This window comes from Rana temporaria, chromosome 7, assembly GCF_905171775.1.
Source record: "Rana temporaria chromosome 7, aRanTem1.1, whole genome shotgun sequence".
NCBI lineage: Eukaryota > Metazoa > Chordata > Amphibia > Anura > Ranidae > Rana > Rana temporaria.
The window spans coordinates 180,233,043-180,252,924 of NC_053495.1; the positions used below are offsets into that span (position 1 = coordinate 180,233,043).

The 19,882-nt window shown below is 41.8% G+C and overlaps 1 protein-coding gene across 1 annotated transcript in view; it reads left to right on the top strand.

The window, feature by feature from the left end:
- Positions 1 to 19,882, top strand: part of COL24A1 (collagen type XXIV alpha 1 chain) — a 359,199-nt gene that overhangs the window by 310,249 nt on the left and 29,068 nt on the right. The window contains exons 44-47 of the mRNA XM_040360554.1: positions 3,976 to 4,029; positions 5,246 to 5,299; positions 10,564 to 10,617; positions 14,793 to 14,900. Coding sequence (XP_040216488.1) covers positions 3,976 to 4,029; positions 5,246 to 5,299; positions 10,564 to 10,617; positions 14,793 to 14,900 — 270 coding nt within the window. The remainder of the gene's footprint in view (positions 1 to 3,975; positions 4,030 to 5,245; positions 5,300 to 10,563; positions 10,618 to 14,792; positions 14,901 to 19,882) is intronic.

A 19,882-nucleotide genomic window follows, 5' to 3' on the forward strand; every position in this document is an offset into this window, starting at 1 on the left:
GGTGACGTACAACACATACAACGGCAGGGGAAGTTCGATTCCACTGGATAAACTCTTGGGGCTGCTTTTGCTATTTTCATGCGTTTCAGTGTTAAATAAAAGTTTGGTAAGAGACGATTTGCACTTTTCAGTCTGTTACAGCTTTAAAAATGTGTTATCTCCATTACAAATGCTACTTTTACTCCCGTCTCATACTTTAATCTGAGCAAGCGTGGATTTCTTAGCATACAGACGTCCGAGTTTCTCGTCGAAAACCAGCTCGACCAGAAACTCGATGAGACAAATCAGACTCCCGTCGAGGAAATAGAGAACATGCTCTCTTTTTGGCTCGTCGAGGTTCTCGACAGTTTCCTCGACGAAAATGTACACACGACCGGTTTCCTCGGCAAAAAAATATCTCCCAGCAAGTTTCTTGCTGGTATTTGCCAAAAAACTCGGTCGTGTGTACGAGGCCTATGATAGCGGTGGAAACAAAATGTTTATTGCATACTGAAAAATCGTATTAATCTGTTTTTACCACTATGCAAAGCTTTTTTTTAGTGCCTACAGCTGTGTGTACCTATAACGTGCATACACTTCAAGGAGGCTATTGTGCAACCATCTAATGCAGGGATTTTTGAACGTATTAATCAGATGACCCAATTAAGAAAATTGTTACCGTACTGAAACCCAGGATGAGAATTACCGTATTTATCGCGGTATAACACGCTCTGGCGTATACCGCGCACCCCCAAAGTGGCCCCCAATCCTGTGGGAAAAAAAGATTTTTTGTTGTTTTGTACTTACAGTTTTGATGTCTTGCGCGGCGTCCATCTGTGGCCTCGTCGGGTCCGGCGTCCTTCTGCGGCCTCGTCGGGTGTCCTCTTCGGCGGGTCCGGCGTCCGTCTTCGGCGGGTCGGGCGTCCATCTTCGGCGGGTCGGGCGTCCATCTTCGGTGGGTCCGGTGTCCATCTTCGGCGGGTCCGGTGTCCATCTTCGGCGGGTCCGACGTCCTTCGGCGGCGTCCTCCCGCTCGTTTCCCGCCACGACTTTGAATACTGCGCCCGCATATAGCGAGCGCAGTACACTCGTGAATCTTCGGGCAGGCTCGGGCGCCTCTCGCACTGACGTCCTGTACGCTCAGGACGTCAGGACGTCAGTACGAGAGGCGCCGAGACTGGCCGAAGATTCACGAGTGTACTGCGCTCGCTATATGCAGGCGCAGTATTCAAACTCATGGCGGGAAAGCGGGTATCGGCGTATATCGCACACCCACGATTTTGCCCTGATTTTCAGGACAAAATAGTGCGCGGTATACGCCGATAAATACGGGTATTAGCAAAATGTTCAAAAAGCCATACAAAGACAAATAACAATGGTCATATATCACATTCACATTGCAAGCACCCTTTGCCATTTCTATAAGCTTTAGTAAAGAAAAAATACATACAGTCTTCATTATTTATTTATTTTGAAATTTTTGGGGTCTTTTTCCCTTAGAATTATTATTTTCTGTGATAAATGAACTGCATTATTTGTAGACTATATTTTAGATAGTATACAATTTGAATCACAGATACAGTGTGCTATACTGTATCACTTGCCACCATATTTGTGCTTGGACAAAGTAGGCTGCATTTACTACACCACTGTGTGGCGACCCATCACAACACATCATCACAATGATCTAAGGCAGGATCTCCAAACTTTCTAAACAAAGGGTCAGTTAACTGTCCTTCAGACTTTAGAGGGGGGCTGGACTAGGACCAGTGAGAGTAGGAGATGTCCTGGCACCCAGTAGGCGTAAACAATACCCTATTTTTTTGTGTTAGTGGGAGGTCTAGTGCCCTATCATTGGGGTCAGTGGGAGGAATAGTGCCCTATCACTGGTGTCAGTGGGAGGAATTCTGCCCCATTATTGGTGTCATTGGAGGAGTTCTGCCCCATTGATGATGTCAGTGGGAGGAATAGTGCCCGATTGTTGATATCAGTGGAAGGAATAGTGGCCTATCGTTGGTATCAGTGGAAGAATTGTGCCCGATTGTTGGTTTCAATGGAATTAATTTTACCCCATCATTGGTGTCAATGGGAGGAACAATGCCCCATTGTTGGTGTCAGTGACAGGAATTATGCCCTATTACTGGTGTCACTGAAGGAATAGTTTCCCATCATTGGTGTCAGTTGACGGAATTGTGCATCATCGTTGGTGTCAATGGAAAAAATTGTGTCTCACCGTTGGTGTCAATAAAAGGAATTATGCTCCATCGTTGGTGTCAATGGATGGAATAGTGCCCCGAAGGACAGGATAAAAGAAAGCAAAGGGCTGCATCTGGCCCCCGGGCCACAGTTTGGAGACCAATGATCTAAGGGAAGGAAGGAAGAGGGGGACTATTGTATGTATGAATGCAGGAACCTAGAGCTGTCTGCTATACCTGCATCGGCCTGCCAAATTTCCCTGCCCTGGCCAAGGCTTAGGCTGTACTGGCCAACATGAAATTTCAAGAGGGATGGACAGCCGCACTCCAAAGGAACTTCAGAAGTTGTCTTTATTGGTAAAAATGGACATGCATCACAGAATACAGCCAAAAAAGGGATATCCGACGCGTTTCACACTAGTTCAGTGCTTATGTGATTCATGTCCATTTTTACCAATAAAGACAACTTTTGAAGTTCCTTTGGAGTGCAGGTGTCATCCCTCTTGAAATTTCACATTTGCCTAGTGCATTGCCAGCACCTTGGTTTCCTGAGAAGTTCCTAAATTGCTTACAAGACCCACCTGGAGCAGTGACTCCCTTCCCTTGTACTGGCCAACAGGTTACAACATGAAAGATTGGAATTTTGCATGCCTTTTAGAAATCTTCTGCTGTTATCAAGATTGAAGTTGGTCATACACTGATAAAAAATTCGGTCAGGTCAGCAGGGAACATACAAATGTTGATCAGTGTATGCTAGTCCCCATTGTCAAAGTGACATGCTGATGTCCCTAATCAGCGGCTGCAGCTGCTGATCAGTGTATTCTGATAGCAGTGACTCCCGCTGTCAGAATACAATGTCCTGGTTATACGGGGGATTCCTCCATCTACCTAGATTGTGTGGATGGAGGAATTTAATTTATTTTTTTCATTCAGCCCACTGTAAATGTACTTATTTAGCTTTACTGATAGCAGTGTTTAATGAAAAAAGTTCAGTTAGGTGACAGAGTTACTTTAAAGTAATTTTAATGTGGTTTTAACATAAGAAACTTGCCTGCTGTATTTTAATTCCATTGTGGAATATTAATAGATTTTTGTATTTGTATTTCACTACATTCCTTCCATTTTCCTGAGAAAATGATATTGAGGCTAATTTACTAAAGGAAATGAGAATCTTCATTAAAATTGTGTTAATTATTAACTTCAACTATCCAATAATTTTAAAAGCAAATTCCTGCTCATTTTAAATACATAATTATGTGCATATGCTTTTTACATGATTGGTTAATTGTAGTGAATATTCACAATTCATTTTAGAGAAGATTCTTAACCTTCCTTCTAATCAGGTAGACTTCTTCGGTAGATATGAATACCAAGAATGACACAACTATAGCCCAATATTGCTTAACAAGCAGCACAGCCTGCATATCCAAAGAGCAATTATGATGGCACTAATGTGTATATAATGTTTACCTGGAAACTACACATAGAAACAAGGGATTTCAAATATAAATACAGAAAGATAAGAGTCTACAATCACGTGATATATACATATATACAGTATTTAAAAAAAAAGATTAAAATGGAAAAAAAAATTGTGATTGGATTCTATAACTCAGGTCCTGACCCAAGCGCAGTGCATCATTGTCCGGCTAAAACTGAAAAATTATTTTAAGTCACTCTTAAATATTGAACAATATTCCCAATACCAAAACAGTGATTTGCAAATGTTTTTATTTTTTTAAGATGATACAGCATCTTTTACTAAGTTATGTGAAAAAATAACAGAATGGTCTTATCTTAGGGTATTGTTGGTGTTGTTGGACCAAGAGGAGCAATCGGTCAGCAAGGGGCACCAGTAAGTATATCCACTGGGTATTTCAGATGCTATGTTATCACAGTATAAATGTTGCCATTTTGGTAACAACAGCCATTTTTTCTGCACATTGTAGGGATTTTGCATCAGAGTTGACTTTGTATTGTCTGATAGAATTATTGGTACCTGCCAGGCCCAGACTGGGACAAAAAATAAGCCCGGGCATTTCAGACTGAGCAGCCTGGCAGGGGAGGGGTTGTCGTGTCTGTGGCGCTTCACGGCGGTAGTTAATGATGGGATGTGGGGTTCCAGCACCTTGTACCTCTGGACCCCTTTACATTACACAGCACCCTGCACCTCTGGACCCCTTTACATTACATACCACCTTGCACCTCTGGACCCCTTTACATTACACAGCACCCTGCACCTCTGGACCCCTTTACATTGCACAGCACCCTGCACCTCTGGACCCCTTTACATTACACAGCACCCTGCACCTCTGGACCCCTTTACATTACATAGCACCGCACCTCTGGACCCCTTTACATTACACAGCCCCCCACAGTTCTGGACCCCCTGCATGTTACACAGACCTCCCTACAGTACAGACCCCCTCCCTACAATACAGACCCCCTCCCTACAGTGCAGACCCCCTCCCTACAGTACAGACCCCCTCCTTACAGTACAGACCTCCTCTCTACAGTACAGACCCCATCTACATTACAGACCCCCCTACATTACAGACCCCCTCTACAATACAGACCCCCCCTACATTACAGACCCCCTCTACAATACAGACCCCCCTACATTACAGACCACCTCTACAATACAGACCCCCCCTACATTACAGCCCCCCCTCTACAATACAGCCCATACAGAGCCCCCTACATTACAAAGACGTGACCTGCGGCCTGAAACCTGCTGAAGAAAAAGCTGCAGTCCTTCCTCAGTAGATGCCATTCTCTGACTTTCTTAGGCAGGCCATGGATTATGCAACTTTCTTTTCATCCACCACGGATGGACTGTAGTGCAAATCTGCAAAATGCCAAAAGCACTAAAAATGCACAGGTGTGAATCCAGCCTTAGAGAATTTCATTGTTAGGGTTTACATCCTGCACAGTTTACGAGTGGATAGTCATTGCTGTATGTACTGTATGCAATGTGATTTTTATTCTTTTAAGTTTTTATCTTTTCATCTTCACAAACTACCTATTCCAAATCTCTTTAACTGTGTATAATGTTGGAATGTTTCTTATAGGGCGAACCAGGTGTGTCTGGTGAACAGGGGCAAAAAGGAGAGCGAGGACCAACAGTAAGTACAGATGTTCTCAACCACCTAGTGCCGTGACCCCTTGATAACATTTCCCAAGTTGTGGGGACCCCTAACAGTAAAATTATTTTCATAGCGTGGGATGTCAGCACCCAAGGCAAGACAAGTAATTTGCGCCCTAACCCACAGATATTTAGTGCTCCCTGAGTCCTTTTAATGGAAACTATAATCACAGGTAGTGTCACTCACTGTGCCTCCGGCTTCACTGTGTTTCAAACTTTGTGGTGTCTCGTAGCAGTGACACCTATGCTGAAATGAGGAGATAGAGTCTCCTCCAGCCCCTCCCATTTCACATTGCTCACCAGTCAGCTGACCTCTAGTCTTTGCACCCTAGCCATGCTGTGAACTGAATGGGCGCCTGTGAAGAGGCTGAGTGGGCGGCTGCGGGTTCCAGGAACAGCTCAGCTGGGTGGCCACAGACTCCAGGGATAGCAAAAAGGCTGGGAGAGTGATTCAGGCTTTAGGAACAGACCAGGATTCGGTGACCCCTGGCAAATCCTCATTCGACCCCCGAGGGGATCCCGACCCCTAGGTTGAGAACCACTGGCTTAAGGGCTGGTGAGCTGCAGTATGTTAAAATGTTGTTCTTATGTTTAGATAAGCTTTTAGTGTGAAGCCTCGTACACACGACCGAGAAACTCGACAGGCGAAACACATCGTTTTGCTCGTCGAGTTCCTTGTTAGGCTGTCGAGGATCTCGGCGAGCCAAATTTCCCCATTCCTGTCGAGGAAAAAGAAGACATGCTCTCTTTTTGGCTCGACGAGATCCTCGACAGTTTCCTCGCCAAAAAGTGTACACACGACCGGTTTCCTCTGCAAAAAAAAGTTTCTTGCTGGTTTTTGCCGAGAAACTCGTGTCGTGTGTACGAGGCTTAACTTTCAGCCCATTTGTTTAAATAGGCTGAATTTGCACTGGATCACACCAAAAGTAGTGAATGCACTACTTTTTGAAAATGCACTGCGCCACGCAATCCGGTGCAGGCAGACGCATTGCATTTGTGATTTGCGTTTGGAGTTTTATTAGGATTATATTGACACCTTCAGCAGATCGGACACCCGATTCTGGTGTGAACAAACCTTAAGGGAGAGATGAAGCAGATTCTTGTCTCTTCATTTTTATCTTTGATCTTTCTGATGTTTTTTTTCTTTCATCATGATGAATAACTTTCCAAATGTCCTCCTGTAACTATCACATCATATTATTATCATAATATTATTTAAATAAAACCACAAACCCTACTGTGAAAATCTGATCTATTGACACCTCTGCATCTTTGGACATATGGCATGCATTATAGTTTTCAGGAATAACTACATGCTGGGATGGTACACTTTATCATTTTAGATATTGTGAAATACCGCCTGGCTGTTTTTTGATAAAACGTGGCAACCTTCAATACGATATTCATCTATGAATATTGGGAATTGATCAAGAAAAAACCTTAACCGGCCTTATCTTACCCACATCTTTCTTTCTCATCTTTCCCTTCTTTTTGAAATTTTTTATAATTTGTTACTGTTTTACTTGTTTAATACCTTTGGTATGGTATACCTTATGTTCTTAGCAAAATGTTGTATACACTATGGGGGTACTTTGCACTGCAAGTGCACTTGGAAGTGCAGTCACTGTAAATCCGAGGGGCAGATCTGAAATGAGGGGAAACTCATGCTGGTTTTATCATCCAATCATGTACAAGCAAAAATTATGTTTTTTATTTTACATGCATGACCCTCTCAGATCTACAGCGACCGCACTTTCAAGTGCACTTGTAGTGCAAAGTGGATTTGCCTTTCGTAAATTAACCCTTATGTTCAAAAAAGACAATAGGTAATTTTTAAATAGAATTGCAATTTTTAGATACTTTAAATCCCAGTTGGCATCTAACCCATCAGAGACCTTCTTCCTGGTTAGAACAACTTTTTCCTACAAAAATGGGTTCTTACCTATACCCGACCTCTACCAACCCTGGATAGAGTGGAATTCAGATCACAAAACATGAATCTGATGATATTTAAGTCTTACTGATATACTATTGTAGTTTTGATACATGTTGTGGATTCAAATCCAACGTTACACTGTTGTTTTTTTGTTTTGTTTTTTATGTTTACTATGTATTATATGGAGCATGAGCTCCTAAGCATCTGTGTATGCTATATTCTTTGTTCTTACTTTCCACATTTTATAAAAATATCAAGAATAGATATTGTGAAATATTACTAATATACCTTTCCCAATGAAAACACTGATGCCGCGTACACACGATCGGAATTTCCGATGGAATAAAATCCGATGTAATTTTCAGTCAGAATTCCGATGAAGCTGACTTCCATCAGTCTTGCATACACACTGTCAGACTAAATTCTGACCACCCAAAACGCGGTGATGTACAACACTACGACGAGCCGAGAAAAATAAAGTTAGCTACACCTCTGGTGTTTGGTTATAGTCAGCTGTGGGTCTTTTAAAGGGGACACATTTAGATTTGTTTTCTCTGAGTATTAGCACAGCATTATATACTGTCTGATTTACTGACCCAGTACAAGCATGCAGTGCAATGTTATCTGTATGTTTTTTGTTGGTTAGTAACTGAGAAAGTACAGAGGTTGTTGAGACTACTAAAAGATGAATCAACAAAACACCAGTGCCGGTCGCTCATATTCCCATATACAGATTTAAAGGATAACTATATCCTAGAACTAAATTGTAATATTTCATCTTACAGCCCTTAGATGTGGTGACATTAGTTTATCTTTTTAGAACATTTTCAGTAATTACAGAAAATACTAGTTGCTCTTGCCAAAAACACCATCCATGTCCTTGTCACTTCCTGTGAACTAAACTGGAAGCATAAATTAATGTTATCTTCCTTATGTAAACTACTAATCTCTCCATCATGTAGAGTTGATGAACAAAGGCAAACATGTTTAAAGTCCAGGTTGGGTGGCAACCATGACTCTTCCATTGACACAGTAGAGGAGTGAAAGTAGATAGCCACCCAGGGGAAGGAAAAGTTTTATTTGCAGGATTACCCGGTAAAACAAAAGAGAAAAAGGTCTGAAAAGTAAAATGGATGCAGGTACCTTATCTAGGGACTGCTAAGCTGCTATATATTTATTTACATCCCAGAAACTCCCTTTGGGAGATCTCCCATGGTTTGTCTTTGCTTTCCAATTCATCAACTCTTAGGCCTCGTACACACGACCGTTTTCCTCGATAGAATCCATCAAGAAACTTGGTGGGAGAGCTTTTTTGCCAAGGAAAACGGTCGTGTGTACGTTTTTCATCGAGAAAACTGTTAAGGAACTTGACGAGGAAAAAATAGAACAAGTTCTCTTTTTCCTCGACGGGAGTCTCAATTTCCTCGTCGTGTTCCTTGTCGGGCTGGTTTTCGACGAGAAACGCGAGCGTGTGTATGCTAAGAAACCCGCTCATGCTCAGAATAAAGTATGAGATGGGAGCGTGCCTTCGGTAAAAGTAGCGTTTGTAATGGAGATAACACATTTTTCACGCTGTAACAGACTGAAAAGTGCAAATCGTCTCTTACCAAACTTTTACTTAACAACTTCCCCTGCCACTGTATGTGTTGTACGTCTCCGCGTTTGAGAACGAGGAGATTTTGTCTTGACGGTGTGTATGCAAAGCAATCTTGTCGAGTTCCTCGACAAGTCTAACAAGGAACTCGTCGAGGAAAACGATGTGTCTTTTCCGATGAGTTCCTCGGTCGTGTGTACGAGGCCTCACTGTGTTAAGCAAAAAGTCCAACAGGGAGTGGCCATAGCTGGAAGCACAGGTATAAAGATTTTATTTATTACAGGTACTCATACAGCAATGTCAATTTACACAGCGCTTTACACATATATATTGTACATTTACATCAGTCCCCACCCTCAAGGAGCTTACAATCTAAGGCCCCTAAAGCTAAACATACATTACACACTTTTCTTATTTAATTTCCTTTAGAATTACCTTCAACTATGTAGTGCGAGGGCCTGCCTGATTTGCATACAAATTGAGAGTGTTTAGGTTTGACCTCATATATGGTTTTGGTAGATGTAAAGGAAAATCGTATAAGATATGGCCAGCCTAACTCACATTCATACATACACATACTAGGGCCAATTTAGACAGAAGCCAATTAACCTACCAGCATGTCTTTGGAGTGTGGGAGCAAACCCACACAGGCACAGGGAGAAAATGCAAACTACTGGCAGGTAGTGCCATGGTTGGGATTTGAACCGGAAACCCTAGTGCTGCCAGGCAGAAGTGCTAACCACTTACCCACACTGCTGCCATCCTCAGCCCTTTCTTGCTGGAGCCTTCAGCACAATGGGTGACTGAGCCATACCAGCATATACTGAACTGAGACTGTAATAAAATGGAATTCTGCTTTGTGTATTATATGCTAAGCTACTTTAGTCTGAGAGGTGCAAGGTTTGTCTGTTTTGTGTGTTTTCCTATTTTTGATACTTCATGGATTAATTTGACATATTTGTATGTATGTTTAATAATAAAAATAAATTATTTGATTTACCGTATTTTCCAGTGCATAAGACGACCTTTTACACTGGAATTACACAGCCAAAAACTGGGGGCCGTCTTATACGCCGGCTAAAGCAACTGCCCAATAGTTATCAGCCGGCCGGGTGCTCTGTAAAGCTGTATGTAATTCAGTATATGCGCCACTCAGCCAATCCTGGCGGGCGATTCACTCTGTTGATGACTAGAGCCTGCTAAGGCTGCTCAGATTGGAGTAACAACCTCTGCCAATCCAAGCAGGCTACATTATGTAGCCTGCTCGGATTGGCAGAGGTTGTTGCTCCAATCTGAGCAGGCTTAGCAGGCTCTGTAGTCATCAACAGAGTGCATCACCCACTGGGATTGGCTGAGCGGCGCATATACTGAATTACATACAGCTTTACAGAGCACCCGGCGGGCTGCAGCCTCTTCGCTTTTGAACGGTATTACCGCACAAGGAGGTCCCACAAGGGGGTCGTCTTATACGGTGAGTAGAGCACAAAACCACTGTTTTAAACTGAATATTAGGGGGTCGTCTTATGTGCCCAGCCGCCTCATACGCCGGCAAATACTGTAAAATAAAATGGAATTCTAATATTTTGACATAGCTTCCTACTGCTACTTGTCACCAATTAATTTCTCTCTGCATTCCCTGCTGTGCTGAGCCAATGTAAGATTTAAAGGGTGTGAATCTTTGGTTGACCTAACTTTACAAACATTTATATTTTAGGGCTCTAAGGGGAAGAAAGGATTGAGAGGACCACCTGGCAAGCCAGGAATTCCCGTGAGTAGCTTCTGCATTTTCCTAGCTGTAGATATCTCAGCTTTAGATTCTTTTGAATTCATCCATGCTGGATCGGCCATTTATTATCAGCTGTGATACCACAAGGCTGTGCGCAGTCCCAGCAGGCAGATGTTATATTAATGCCAGATGTTCTCTGTTTCATAGATTTTTCCAGAAGCCTCAAAAGTGAATGTGATTTATCTGTATGATTATTAGAACAGGCTTTCATCTTATATGGACAGGTCCACAGGAAAAAAAACTTTGGGAAGCAGGTAGTTGATCTCTTTCAGGATGTAATGGACTCTTCTCTCCCTTCAGATAAGGGATTTTGTAGCAGAGACAGAATCTCTGATTATTTTCGTTGATTTGTAGCTTGCAGCAGATTTGCTGCTGTAGCTGGATATGGTGTGTGCAACTACAAATCACTGGTGTGACACAAGGTTCGTTCCACAGCCGCATGGGATAACTGAAGTAGTTATTGAAGTTGGCTTATCTTGCAGCTGTAGACACTGCTAAAAGTCAATTGCTCCGTCACAAATCACCAAAATCTTTAAAACACCTTCAATATCAATAGTCCTGTTCATATTTTTCTTGCAAGAAAGATTCTTATGAGACTGTAGCTTTTACAAAATAACTTGCGTGGCATCGCTCCAAAGGTAAATGCAATTATGGCTTCTAGTTTGATTTAAACCTTTTAATTTTTATTATCACATTTTTGAAAAATACAGCTTGTTGCATAGTGTAATAAGAAGACTAACCTGAAGTTGGAATTTTTTATTTTTCCTTCCTTCTGTGGCAGGAAGTGCAGGAGAAATCTCTTAAAAGAAACAAAGGATACAAAATAAAAATTAAAACTGACAGGTTTTAAATGCCCCCTACTCTGAAAAAATAATATAAAAACATCATATTTTACAATTATATTGATGAGGGCAAAAAAAAAAAAAAAAAAGAGGGAATGTTTTCCCTGTAGTTATCCAGAGTAGCAGAGGGCAATACCTTTGTTAATGTAAACCTGTCAGAGAAATGTGAAGGCTGATTGCCTTTGAAATATGCTAAATGCCTGACTGTTATTCTCTTGGGTTTTAAATACTTTTCGGGTCACTGACTGAGTGAGTGAGTAAGTGAGTGAAAAACTTGTATAGCGCTACAAATGCGAACTGAATCGCCTGACTGTGAATAAGCATGCAGATCTACAAACTTAGGGATACACCCTGGGGGGATATTTTACTAAACCTGGAGAGAGCAAAATCTGGTGCAGCTGTGCATAGAAACTAATCAGCTTCCAGTGCTAATTAAGCTAATTGAACAAGCTAAAGTTAGAAGCTGATTGGCTACACCAGTTGCACCATATTTTGCACTCTTCAGTTTTAGTAAATCAACCCCCCTGTGTATAATTTACTTAAAATGGTTGTAAAGGCACAAGACTTCTGTGTGCAGCAGCCTTACCTAATACTAACCTGAGCTCCATCTCGATCCAGCGATGTCCACAAGAGTCTTGGCTCCTCGGACTCCTGATTGGCTTTTGGCAGCAGCGGGAGCTATTGGCTCCTGCTGATTATTATTATTATTATTATACAGGATTTATATAGCGCCAACAGTTTGCGCAGCGCTTTACATCAGAGAAGACAGTACAGTCACAATACAATTCAATACAGGAGGGATCAGAGGGCCCTGCTCGTTAGAGCTTACAATCTAGAAGGGAGGGTCAAGTGGAACAAAGGGTAGTAGCTGTGGGGGATGATCAGATGGACTCAAATGCAAATACAGTTGTTAGGTGTGGGTAGGATAGGCTTCTCTGAAAAGGAGGGTTTTCAGGGATCCTCTAAAAGCTAATAGAGAAGGAGATAGGCGGATAGATTGGGGTGAGGAGTTCCATAGGTTTGGGGAGGCTCTGGAGAAGTCCTGGAGACGAGCATGGGAGCAGGTGATGAGAGAGCTAGAGAGTAGGAGGTCTTGAGAAGAGCGAAGAGAACGATTAGGTTGGTATTTCAATCACAGCCAGTGAGCCAATCAGGAGACGAAGGGGGTGGGTCCAAGCTGCGGCCCCATGTGTGAATGAACACAAAGCTGCAGGTCGGGAGTGCGCCTGCTTTGGTGCCCCCACAGCACGCTGCTTGCTGTGGGGGGCTATTGGCGGGGGGAGGAGCCAGGAGCGCCCACATTGGGACAAGAGAAGAGGAGGATCCAAGCTGCTCTGTGCAAAACCAGGGTTTGTTTTTTTAAAAAAAAAGGTTGATTTAAAGGGGAACTACACTCATCTCCACTCCAGCGGCATGATTTCCTGAAACTCCTGAATCTTTGACCAGTCTTCTCCTGAATTCTCAATCATTAGCTGCGTTGATTGGCCAGCCTGGGATGACACATGTGCGAGAGGTCATTCATCTTCACTGATGTCAGAATTGCTTCATGAGCAGTGCAGACAGGCAGGTAAGAAACTTTAATGCAGAAGAGACATAGGGGGAGATTTACTAAAACTGGTGCTCTCAAAATCTGATGCAGCTGTCCATGCTAGCCAATCAGCTTCTAACTTGGACAAAGGAAAAGTACCCCTAGGGGCTTTGAGTTGCAGCTGTAAAAGAAAAAAGAATTCAATGGGAAGTGTGGAAAATTGTATAATTTATTAAAAACAATTAAATTACAGGGTAAGAAAACCATCTGGTAAACATCAGAATATGGACTCCAAAATGTTGTTTATAAACATGTAGGTACAATAAATGAATATAGATGAATATAGAAGTATAATTGTTTAACTTATGCGCAAGGACCCCAACAAGGACCCCACCTTTGGGGTCCTTGCGCATAAGTTAAACCATTATACTGCTATATTCATCTATATTCATTTATTGTACCTACATGTTTATAAACAACATTTTGGGGTCCATATTCTGATGTTTACCAGATGGTTTTCTTACCCTGTAATTTAATTGTTTTTAATAAATTATACAATTTTCCACACTTCCCATTGAATTATTTTACTTTTACAGCTGCAACTCAAAGCCCCTAGGGGTACTTTTCCTTTGTCCAAATATCTATTCAGGGGTGTGCAGTACTCCAATCCACATTCGGTTTCGCCTTTCCTTGCTATCAGCTTCTAACTTTAGCTTGTTCAAATAACCTTTGGCAAAAAAAAACTCAAAGATGATTGGTTTCTATGCACCAGATTTTGCACTTTCCAGTTTTAGTAAATAAACCCCTTAGTATGCCTTTTCTGCTTTAAAAATCCTGCCTGGTTGCCATTTTTTCCTACTCGAATGAGAACCAGTCACCTACGGCAATGGCTGTAAATTCAGTAGTGGTCACGTGGCAATTAAAATGGATTTGCAAATGTGATTGTCAAATGTATATTATATTCATTTTCATGAGGTTGAGATTAAGTTAAAACTCAAATTGGGACTAATTTGTCATATGGTGCCCAGGCTGGTTTTTAAAAAAAAAAAAAAGAAGAAAAGAGCTTGGGCTGCAATACCTTCAAGCTTGCCCCTTGGAGTACTTCTTTTCTGCCACATGGTATCCCTAGTTTTCTGTGTTAAATAGTTTGCAGCAATACTCAATGCAGAAAACAGGAGTGATACTGTAAATACACAGGAGGTCACAACGGTTCCCATCAATACTTGTGTATTGATGCAAAGATGTGGTGATATCAGTGCCACTCTGAATAAAGGAGGACTGCCCACTCATGTGAGAATAATGAAGAGGACAAGCACATTATGACTGTCCTGAACATTTTGGAAAAGGGTAAGTATTTTATTTAAAAAAAAACTGCATAACATATTTCTATGGGGCCCTTAAGAGAGGAGGGGGTTGATGAGCTCCTCAGGGGCTTAACCCAGAAGTTGGGCTTCAAGGTGCTATTAAAATTGATAAAGTGATGTATATTTTTTATTTATATAAGAACATGTTGATTTAAATTATTCATAAAAAAAATACAGTTTTTACCATTTAAATTTATTGGAATGATGATGAATTACTGGTAATTAAAAGTCCATAATTTCATGTATGTATATGACGGTATATATAAAAAAAAAAACATAATACATTCCCTTAATTTAAAGTGCACTGGCTTTGTATTTGCTGTACTGTAAGATTTTCACTTATTGGTCATTAGTCACACCATGTAAAAAATGTTGATAGTCAAAGGCCAAGTTCCCCCATAAGGTGACAGATTTGTGTTTTAGGGTAAAACGGGTCCACTGGGACTGAGAGGTGCAAATGGTTTCCCTGGCTCTGACTCTGTGATTGGATTTCCTGGAAAGCCTGGTTTACCTGGAAGACCTGGACTACATGTGAGTATTCATACCTTGTGAGATGTGTGTGCATGAAGTGGGCCAATCTGATTGCATCTAAACTGACAAGTTATAGTAGCATAACCTTAATGTAATTTTGGAAAACATAACAACCTTTTCATTTAAATAGAATATTGGTCTTGAGTTTTCATGCATCTAACAGTCCTGAGGAGTTGTATGCAGTCAATTCTGCTACTTTTTAAATCAATAGAATATTTATTGGTTGTGCTTTATGATGATGCACTGGCGGGGCGCACAAACACAGCATTGCTCACATTTGTATGTAGATGACTCCTACAGCAAAGCTGGCTTTCTGGTTTAGAAGATCAGCTAATTTGAGTATTGCCCGCCTTTGCAGCTTCAGAAATTGAGCTTGGACTGTTAGGCCTCGTACACACGATAGGTTAAATAGAGGACAACGGTCTGATGGACCGTTTTCATTGGTCAAAACCGATCGTGTGTGGGCCCCATGGGTAATTTAACCATTGGTTAAAAAAAAGCCAACTTTCTTTAAATTTAACCGATGGATTCCTAACCGATGGGAAAAAAACGATCGTTAGTAGGCACAACCATCGGTTAAAAATCCACACATGCTCAGAATCAAGTCGACGCATGCTTGGAAGCATTAAACTCCGTTTTTTTCAGCACGTCGTTGTGTTTTACATCACTGCGTTCTGACACAATCTTTTTTTAACCGATGGTGTGTGGGCGCGACGGACCATGAGTCAGCTTCATCGGTTAACCGATGAAAACAGTCCATAAGACCGTTCTCATCGGATGGACTGAGAGTGTGTACAAGGCCTAAAAGCCAATCTATGCTTTACCCATAAAAAGTTCCAACAGCAGCTTATACTCACCTTCCCTTTGCACTCCTACTGCTCTGTTCGGCCATTGGGATTAAAGAGAGGAAGTCCTGTATTCAGCCATTAGAGCAGCCATTCTCTACTGGGGTTCCTCCAGAGGTTGCTATGGGTTTTTTGAGCAGTAGTTGATTGGCCTCCTATTTGATGGTGACTGCATAGGTCCATTGCCAACAACACTTAGCAAAGTAAGCAGCATGACACCAAGGATCTTTGTAGTTGGCATTCTGACCACCACTATAAGGGGAGATTTTCCCATTGACCCCTGAATTGGTTTTATCAAGGGTACCTCAAGCCCTGAACATTATTTTAGGGATGGGTAAAAAGGTTAAAAAAAGCTGGATTATAGGTTTAATGTATAACATTTTTACTGTGTTGACATGACAAACGTCTGAATGATCAGACCGAAAATTGCCATATTTCCTCTAATATATGTAGTTCCTATATCTCCACCACCACCTAGTGGCCATAATTGTTTTTTTCCAGTCATACCTCTGTCAACATGCTAGCTGGAAACTGGTGTCGACATGAGTCAAAGCATATGAAATAATATTGAAAATAACGTACAACTGTTTATTAAAGTGATCACATCATCACATCATAGCGGTGAAAGTGCATTGTTTCAGAGTCATGCAGGACCCCTTCATCAGGCATGTGATTGCACCAAATCACATGTCTGATGAAGGGGTCCTGTGTGGCTCTAAAATGTTGCACTTTTACTTCTATGATGTGATCACTTTAAAACAGTTGGATGTTATTTGACAACATAAGAATCACACACAATAGAGGAGGTGCGGCAATTTCCGTCACAACAGATGTTTTATAGATAGACCCCTAAGTGTTAAAGGGTACATTTAGGTGTTAGGTCAAATTGTAGGCTTGGTTATATGGCGGGTTGAGTGTAAGGGTTGGACTTTTCCAGCATTTCTGTAGTCAGGGGATTATTTAGAGATATCTCTTGAAAGTAACGCGAAGGCTGTTTTCACACCGAGCAATTTTTCTTCAATTTTTACTTTATCATAAGTGGAAGAAAAATGTATACCATATATACTTGAGTATAAGCCGACCCGAATATAAGCAGGCACCTAATTTTACCACAAAAAAAATGGAAAAAAGGGTCAACAATGCCCATTTGCATGCCTCACTTTGCCCATTTAAATGCCACACTGTGTCCATTTGCATGCCTCCTTACGTAACTACTAAATCCTATGGAGCTCTTCATGCTGGTCAGTTGCAGGTTTAAAAGTCCTGTATACTGTATTTTAGGTGCGATAAAAAAACACACCAAAAATGCACTTCCCATTGAAATTATTAGAAAATGCATCAAAAACGCACCGCGTTGCTTTTTTTTGTGTGTTTTTGGAGTCACGTGTCCTTTTCTCACAGGTGCAAAACACACTGGAAACGCAGCAAACACACAGTAAAAACGTAGCAAAAATGCATATGCTTTTTTACTGCATTTTTGCAATGGAGCAGTGTGAAAGTAACCTAAGGAAAAGCAGAAGTGTAAGGCCCCGTACACACGACCAGTTTCCTCGGCAGAATTCAGCTTCCGACCGAGTTTCTGGCTGAATTCTGCCGAGAAACCCGGCCGTGTGTACACTTTCGGCCGAGGAAGCCGACGAGGAGCTCGGCGAGGAAATAGAGAACATGTTCTCTATTTCCTCGTTGTTCTATGGGAGCTCTCGGCCCGCCGAGCTCCTCGGCGGCTTCAGGGCTGAACTGGCCGAGGAACTCGATGTGTTTGGCACGTCGAGTTCCTCGGCCGTGTGTACGAGGCTTTAGAATCCACGACAACCCCAAAACAAATTTTTCTTCTGTTTACAGAAAGGGTCATTGGTTTCTGAATTCACGGTTGTGTTATGTGGTCAGTTTTCAGCGTTCTTCCCTAACTGGAGTGCTTCCCCACGTTTTTTTTATATTCATAAAAAAGAAACCAAGTAGCAATGTCTCTAACGTTCCTTCTATTATCTGTTCCAAGGGCTATACAATGACTATTTAATATGTTTATCCTTGGCTGTAACTGAGACATAAAAACATGCTTTTGCTTAGTGTGATTTTATTGCCTCTATATCTGACGCAGATAGTTCATATGTTATGTGTAGAAAACAATATCATATACATTTGAGTTTTCTTTAATGTTTCGCTTGTTTGATGTAGCCATAAAAATATACGATAGGAAAAACTTTTTTTTTTTTATTATTTTTTTTCCTGTCCATTTCATTGTTTGTTGCCTCACAAGGCCAAATTAATCCCAAACTGGAGTTTTTGAAAAATAAAAGGGAAACCTGAGTTTTATTAACAGCTTTGCCAGCACATCTGTACGAGACATGGAGCTGTGTGTGGTTGCTTTTTAGGACTATTTATATTTCCCAAATTTTCAAGTGCTTAAGTTGACGTTATTGATTGAGTCAGGGCGGTTGAGTTCAGTTCTGTGCCGAATTAAAAAGAAACATTGTGGATAACGTGGTGGCTCAGCGGTTAGTTCTGTTATTGACCGATGTCTGATTGCATTAACGACTTGACGTCCCCAGAATGTGTGAGCTTGTTACCATTTTGTTCAGTACACATCATTTAGAATGCATGGGCTTGGCATCAGAAAATATGTAGGAATCTTGGTCCATTATTAGGACAACTGAGTTTATTTAGGATTCTTCCTATAGTCCCCAAAATATTGACACATTGATTTGGTTCCAGTAAAAATTTACCCTCAGGTGTATGAGATAAGAAAGGACATTCGATTTTGAACTTCCTCAGGGGCAGGGACCAATGTTGTCGCGCTTCAGTGTTCTCTGTAAAGTGTTAGCGCTGTATGAGAAAAAATAACTAATAAACAAATAAAGAAATCTATGTTTGATTAAGGCCCCTTTCATAGGAACGGATCGTTCAGGTGAAAAGCCACTCCATGCATCTCTATGGAGCGTCGGATGTCAGCAGAGACATGTCCGCTGACATCCGACCCGATCCGATCCGCTAAATACGTCCCCAACCGTCCATGGAAGATTGCTCCATAGGAAACAGCGGCACCCGACAAGCCCCGCCCCCCTCAGTGAGCAGAGAGGAACTTGTCATTCGCCAGCTCAGTGGAAATCAACGGACTGATCTCCCGCTGAGCTGGCGGGAGCAGGCGGACTCGGTAGCGACAGAGTCCGCCTAGTGTGAAAGGACCTTAAAAGGTTAGTCAACCTGATACTGATTTCTCCATTCTTGGTGAATGCTGGAGCGTTAAACTGTCTGACAGTTTCTTTAGATCACTCAGGTATTCTATTGTTGAATCCCCGAGTTGAATCTGATCTTAGTTCCCAGGTCTCTGTGCCCATTATGAAGGACTCCCTGCACTGAGTTCCCAGGTTTCCACACCTGCTGTGCCCATTATGAGGGGCTACCACCATCCATGCACTGAGTTCCCAGGTTTCCACACCTGCTTTGCCTATTATGAAGGGCTACCACCATCCCTGCACCATGCTCCCAGGTCTCCACACCTGCTGTGCACATTATGAAGGGCCACCATCATCCCTGTACTGAGCTTCCAGGTTTTCACACCTGCTGCGCCCATTATGAAGGGCTTCCAACATCTCCATATGGAGTTACTAGGTCGGCACACCTTCTGCTGCAATTATTAGGGGTTTCCAATCTGTCTTCCACATGATAATCTATTTTAAATAATGGAAATTGTAACAGGAGGCACTGGAACATGCAAAGATAGTGTAAGGTAACAACACCCAACACTCCCGGGTAGACAGGAACAGATTTAAGACGTTTGGCAGGAAGATCTCACTGTTGGCATATCCAAAACATACAAGAATCCAGTGGCTGGCTCAACCCACCTGGCTCTGAAGTCAAATATCACTTTCAGGTGGACTGACCCTTTAATTTACATAGTACTGCTTAAACTTGACCTGTTTTTAGAGTGACTTACAGTCTACTGCCCCTAACACAGTTGTACAAAGACACACATTACAATAGGACTGAATGAATGAAAAATGGAGCACCTAAGAAAACCCACACAAACTTAATAATGGGTATTCTGGTGGGAAATAAACCATGGATCCCTGTGCTCCAAAAAACACAGTCTAACCGCTTAGCCACAATGCTGCACATGCCATCAACCAACTATGTTGT